Raw genomic sequence first — 7,010 nt, forward strand, 5'->3', positions numbered from 1 at the left:
AGGCTGGGGCGAGAGGAGCAGCGCGCCTGGAGCGGACGGGCGCTGCTTCTGAGAATCCCCGTCCTGTGGTAAAATGTCACGGTATGTACCCGAAAGGAAATGATTCTCCGGCCGCCTGCTTAGGGAGACAAGTAGTGTGTCCCCCGATTTCCCAGCTGGCAAGCCAGATCTCACGTTCCTAAAATATCCGGATATAAAAATACGAGCAAGGCCCCAAGCCCAGTGTCCTTCTTCAGGCTTGGATTAAATCAGGATCCCAATCTGAATTTGGTGACTGCCTTGTTCCGAGTTCTTCATCACCTCCAAAATGGTTCGTGCCCCGAATCAGAATGTGATGCTTCACTGCTGTGCAGTTAGGTCTGTTTCTGACACATCCAACTGCCTGTGTTGCAGAGTTTTTTATGTTACACCTGTAAGGAGTATGTAGAAGACCTGGCAAAAGTCCCCAAGGCGTTTTTACAAGTAAGTACTCTGGCCTTGATATGTGCATGGCGTTGCTGTGGTCACACAGAGCTCTTTTGTCCTGTTGCAGGCTTGCGTGAGGCTTAAACCTTCGAGGAATCAGAAAAAGACTCAGAAGAAAGTTAGCGCTTTCATTGTTTGCTGCAATAGCTACAGCGTATCTGCCTAGGAGACACAGGAAAGGATTTATTGCCCTACAGGCTCTCTTGCAGCAGCACTATTTCTCCCTGCCCTATTAGGTGGTGCTGCGCTTTTTCTTTTTTTTTTTTCTTTTTTTTCTTTTGTGCTGTGTTCTGAACAGTTAGACAACATCTGACAAGCATTTCTTTTGGTATTAGTAGTGCCCTGGGCAGCTGTCTTCACCTGACCACTAACTAACTTGCCCTTTCCATTATGCCAGTACAGCTGACTGATAGTTGTGCACGGAACAAGTTCAGAAAATTGATCTCGATTAAAAATAGTCTCTTTTTCTGTGGTTATTTGTAAGCTGCATCAGTTGTGTGACCTGTTCTCCAGGCAACTGCACGAACAGGAGTGACGTAGTGAGAGAAAGGAGGAATGGAGTGGGCAGGGGTTGCTATGGAGGGGTATTTGTTGGGTGGTGGGAGATACCAGAGAGAGACAATGATCACCTGCTAAATGTGGAAGGTCAGTCTGTCTCTTCCAGGCTGCTGATAGAGATTCTGTCATATTTTATTCCTAACAGCAGCACAGCCGATGACAAGAAACTCAGCTCCTTGCTGACAGCAACCTTAGATGGACTAGGAACTTGGGGATGAAAAAGGGCAAATTCTTTGGCAGCTCCTCCTCCTCAGGACAGATTTTTCTAAACTTCCTGATAAGTGTTAATAAGAATGACATTTTCTTAATTTGGCTGCTCAGATAAATGTATTCAGAGAATCAAAACCATCTATGCTTAGAGTATTTTGTTTTTAGGAGGGCTTGTTTTCATAACAAGCAAAATGTTTCTATATGGGAAAGGCAAGTATTATTACATCCTAATATTAAAACATCCTTTTAATTTATTAACTATTTTACTGTCATCTAAATGAACTTAATCTTCAGCCTCTCTTGTAGACTCAGGCCTAATGTTGCACATGGAAAGACAGCAGTACATGTAAATGCAGGTTATACCTATTAAGGAGCATCCTTGTATATAAATCGTAGGCATACTTGTACGTGCACCAATATTTGTATGCCGCTGCTTTAGATGCAGGTACAACTGAGTGGAAATTTTGAATTTCTAAGATCAGAGCAGGTTGCAATCAACTGAAAAGCTTACACTACTAAAGCTACAGAAAACTTAAAGTTTACACATCTGTAACTTAAAAGTGATCCTTAAAAATACCTTTTCACTTAATAAATTCATGTAGCTGCTGACTGTGGGTCATAGACAAAGGTGCAGGCTCCAAACATCTAAGTGCTGTTAATTTCAAATAATTTTAACTCAGTGCACTGTGATCAGTAACTCAGGTCACCAGATTCTGCTAATGCTTTGCAGCCATGCAGAAACACCAAGTTCCTCACTACAGTTTCAATACCCATGTTCTCTTCTAGGAAGCAAATGTGAGGCTTATAGTTATTGGACAGTCATCTTATCATCACATCAAGGTAAATAAAGTCACTGAATACACTGTATCCTCTATTTGTCTTTATGTTCTGCATTGAGGGATTTGCTCTGAGTGAAAAGATGGTCATTTGCAACCACAGAACAAGAGGGCAGTATTCTTATTAATGCAGCAATTCTACTAGTAGTACATGAATAAAGCAAAGAACTAAAACTTTCAGTTTAAAATCCACAGGGGCTTGCTGAGGAAACATTTTTTTAAAAAAAATATTATTTCATTGGAGGCTTTGTTATAGTAAAAGCTTCAGGGCTAAAAAATGTTAGCCTTTAGTTTAACATGACAAATCCACAGATTTCCAAATTAGGTGTGAGGGGGTGGGTCACTGTGTGGCAAGCTGTCAGTATTTTTTCTACCGTCAGTAGATACTATTTACTGTCTAAACCTTAAAAATACCTTTTTCGTATGCATATGTTTTGCAGCCCTTTTGCAGTTTAACTGGGTATACACACGAAATGTATGTAGATCCACAAAGGGAAATTTATAAAACGTTTGGCATGAAAAGAGGTGAAGGTAATAACATATCAGGTAAGAATAATTTTCTCCCCTTGTTTGGACTTACACAGAACAAAGCAAGAAGGCTCCAATAAAATAGTATGATCATAATGTAAATAGGAAGCAAGTTGCCCACTTTCTTTTGTAGGCTGTATTTTGTCGAATCACAGGTAATTGGGAAACTCTGTTCCTAGCAGCTAGCTCTTTGGTTTTGTTCTTCTCCTTATATACTTTCGTATTTCTAGATAACAAGTAACTTGTCCTTTTGTTTAGTGCGGAGCCCTCACGTGAAATCAAACACACTCCTGGGAAGCATTCGAAGTATATGGAGAGCAATGACTGGCCCGGCTTTTGATTTTCAAGGAGACCCAGCTCAGCAGGGAGGAGCTTTGATTTTAGGCCCAGGTGAGCTGCTTTGTTTAGTGTGAAAGTTACAGTCTTCTCCTTCAGCTGTTTGAATGCTGCCATCTCAACTGCTGTCCCTGTGGATCCCAAGGAGACGGTCTTGTGTTGAACTGTGTGATTTTGCCAGCTGAAGAAACCTGTGGAAGTGTCATTCTGTAGTCCCACCTCCCACAGAGGTGGCACAAAACTGATCACAGTCCTGTTGCTGAAAACAGCAACTGCAAAGAAATAGCTTTGTAAACCAAATGATGGTTTAGAATGCTGACATTGGTTTATTGGCAAAGTTGGCCAAGTTTGGATGCTAGATGGAACTAGCATGCTGCATTGAAAAACTGCAACATATGTATTTTGTAACTTACTAGTATAAACACGCCTAATTTGCCACTAATTCTACAATTACTGGTCAGTGGTAAGTACTACATTCATTATTGGTTAGGTATATTAAAATTAGCTTTACCTCTCATGTAAATTAGCACACATACGCCTTGTGGGTGTCGGGGGTGAGTTTTCAGTGCCCTGAATTGAGTCAGTGGTCGCAATCTCCCACTGCCACATTTAAATTTGGCTCACTTTCAGCCTTTCATAAACAATTTTTAATGTTTTGGTACCTTCTTATCTCCATAATGAGGATTTGCCTAGAAGACCCATGGTTAGGTCCTGCTTGAAACACTTCCAAGGACAAACAGCTCGTTAAAACTTTATAAACAACAGTCTACTTTCTATCTCTAGGTATATGCTATCTTACTATCTTTTCTGACTGGATGGAAAACTTCTTTGTTGCCTTGTCCCGTACTTGAAGGAGTATTCTTTGGAAGACTGATTTACCACTCTTAAGGCAGTAAAAATTGTTCTGCTGTCCTTAAGGCAACATTTCTGCCAGAAATCGATAGGAGTGCTGATGCAACAACTGACTGGATGTTTGGAAGGATTTGTTTTTTGACAACATGATGTTTACTTACATTCTGCTTTCACATTCGATTCTAGGCATTTAGTGTCGTTTTAGCAGAGGAATAATGCATGAAGGAGGGGCTATGACGTGCCGAAGTAATCTCATCAAATCATTACGAAACATCATACTACAGCAGATTTAATTCAGTTAGATGCCTCAATGTTCTTTGCTTCTATAATTTAATTACAAAAAAACTCCTTTGTCATTCTTTGAAATACAGTACATTGTGCTATCTGTAGAGCTAGTACACATTTGTACAAGTAGTAGTGGGAAATCAGAATGCTTCTTTGATTCACTTATGACTTGAATCAATAAGTATTTTATTCAACTGTTTACATGTATTCTTATTCCATTTCAGGCAATGAAATTCATTTTTTGCACCTTGATAAAAGCAGACTGGATCATGTTCCCATTAATACAGTTTTGCAGCTGGCTGGAGTTAAAACAGTAAATTTCACGAACAAACCCCAGATTATTGACATATGACACCAACACAATATATAAATTCTACTTGTGCTCTGCAAGAAGAAATCTACAGCTATTTCCCACCAGCATCAGTGCAGTTGTGTCTTTATAGGACATCTGAAACCTTATCTAGAAATTCAGAGCACCAAATAAACCACTTGGCACTGAAGATGGGCATGAAAGTGCTATTTTCATTTCATGTAAGATAACAAAAACTAAAACACAACTGAGGCTTATTGCAAAAAATCCTTAGCTAATTATTTCTTCATCAAACAATCTTGCTAATATATTTTAAAAAAATCTGGTTTTGCTTAAGAAAAACCTGAGATTCTTGTCTTCAGCAGATCACACTGGTTTTCAATCCATTACTTCTCAGTGATGTATTAAAGCTTCCAGCACCCTGTGACAACCTTGTATTAAAATATACCTTGAAAAATAAGAGTTCTGAACAGTGGGACTTAAGCTTATGCCTACTTTTGCATCTGGCACTGGCAGATATTATGAAATACACTTTATAGTTTTAAATAAATATTTTAAATACAAAATCCATCATCTGCAATTCTTTTGCGTCACACTAAAAGGTCAGTCTGTAAGACCAGGGAGAGGTGTGTCTTTAGGATATCAGATTGTCAGTTTCGGAGTCGGATGTAGTTAATCACTTGTGTTCCTACAAAGATATGCAGCAGAATATTCTCCCTTGTCTGTTTGTACTTTATGTCAGAGCAAGAGGTCTCTGAAAAACTATCCTTAGTTATTTCTGTCCTAGAAAACTGAGCTAAGGACAGCAGCATTTTGGTTTGCAGTTCTTTCAGATTTCATATTATCCATTTTTTGAGACATGTTTACATTCAGAATCTATTGCTTTTGTTAAAGTGCCTTCTTTCAACCGTGAGTTGCTTTTTAGAAATTTTAAAACAAGATTACCCAAGATTTATGGAGGAGCATATCCTCCTCTGCAGTTTCTGATCTTCAGTGTAAAATGCCAATAAGGATACATGTCTCACCTGCAGATTCTCTCCCCTTGTATGCTTTAACACTACTGCAATTATAAAATGGTATTCTGCAAAGAGATTTGTCCCTGCACCAATTAAGGTCACTGGCAGGCCCAGAGCAAAGTTCCAGAGAACTCCACACCATTAACAGCATGTGAAATTAAATGCAGCGTTCCTTGACGAAAAATAGAAGGCTTGCTTAAGGAACATAATGATACTAAGCAATGTAATTCCATTAAAAGTGCTCTGCCTTAGCACCTTATTAATAACATACACATTTTGATACAGTGTTTTTAGAAGAAGGATATTATTAATGTAAAAATACTGTGTTCAATTCCCTGCTTCAACTAAATAGCACTAGGCACGGCACTAAAAGTTGTCATGTGCAGACTCTGAACCCACATGATTCCAGGGCTGGCCGGAGGCTTCCTCAGAACTTGGCACAGCAGACCAGGACTGGCAGCTGAGGTTCACAGGCAAGGGAAGTCAGCTTTTCAAGAATCCCTGCCCCAACACTCCCAGATAAGGAACTGCTCCTCTGTGCAGGGCTCCCCCAGCTCAACAGTGCTTTTCAGTACGTGAGAAACTCTGGAGTGCAACTGCCTCTGTGTTAAGTCACAGCAGAAAGCAAGATAGAATGTTGGTCTTATGTTTGTAAAACAAAGACAAGAAATGCAGAAAAATTATTTTCAAAGAGAAAGAATGATAAATACTCAGACTATTTGCAGTGCTTCCACTCTGTTCCATCCACCTGATCTTCACCAGCAAGGACACCAACTCTAGTTCCACTTTCCTGCAATCATTTCACTTTCATGTTCTCAGTGCTTTTGTTTTTAAAGGAAGTGTTTGGCTAGCTGTTTTTACACTTGTTTTAGTTTTAGTAGAAGTAGAATAATATACAGTGGGAATAGTTCCATTGCCGCCAACATGTTAAATAAAACTAACTACACCTAAAAGAACTGTGGGGTCTTGAAAGGAGTTGGAATCAATTGTTGCTTACCGGCTCTCTAGGTTGAAGTCATCCCACCTCACCAGTTGTCACATGGTAACAGTAACCTCACACGGCGACAGAAACCACACCAAGGCCTGTGTTACGCCAGCAAAATCATTTCTCCAGAAAGATTCGCCAACTGCAGACAAACTGAAAGAGAAGATGATGAGGAGGATCCATCAGCAGAGCAACCCTCACTAGGGCATTGGCCCCACACCTTCTGGCCTCAGCTTCACCGAGCTCACAGGCACCCTGCGAGACACCAATTCCCGCGTGCAGAACAAGCTGGGGACAGCCGCCATACATCCATGGGAAAGATGGTTCTCAAAGCGTTGGCAGAATTTCAGGTCTTTATTGTTATTTAGAATAAGTATTTTTAAGAAGTTAGGGAGTTGGAGGTGGAGAGCAGTGGGAGATAAACACTTCGCACTGGGCAGGTGGTAGAATACTTCAGCAAGGACTTTTGTCACAGGCAATTAAAACAGAAGTGGGGAGGCAGCAGTGCTCGGAAATTCTCTTTTAACTACTAGCTTGACCTATTTCAACACCTACATAAACGGTGTGTTTTAAAGCGTCACAGCGTCCGAGAAACAGACTCCAACCCAGTTCAATTCCCCAGACGAACC

General features: G+C 40.2%; 1 protein-coding gene across 1 annotated transcript; it reads left to right on the plus strand.

Moving 5' to 3' along the window:
* Positions 1-393: 393 nt before the first annotated feature.
* Positions 394-4,422, plus strand: AAED1 (AhpC/TSA antioxidant enzyme domain containing 1; the record flags this gene model as incomplete). The annotated part of the gene is made up of 5 exons (XM_009879458.1): positions 394-462; positions 2,020-2,073; positions 2,510-2,615; positions 2,856-2,987; positions 4,295-4,422. Coding segments are annotated over 5 exons (489 nt in total), but the record flags the coding sequence as incomplete, so codon positions are not given.
* Positions 4,423-7,010: the final 2,588 nt, after the last annotated feature.

This window comes from Apaloderma vittatum, unplaced genomic scaffold (assembly GCF_000703405.1).
Source record: "Apaloderma vittatum isolate BGI_N311 unplaced genomic scaffold, ASM70340v1 Scaffold21722, whole genome shotgun sequence".
NCBI lineage: Eukaryota > Metazoa > Chordata > Aves > Trogoniformes > Trogonidae > Apaloderma > Apaloderma vittatum.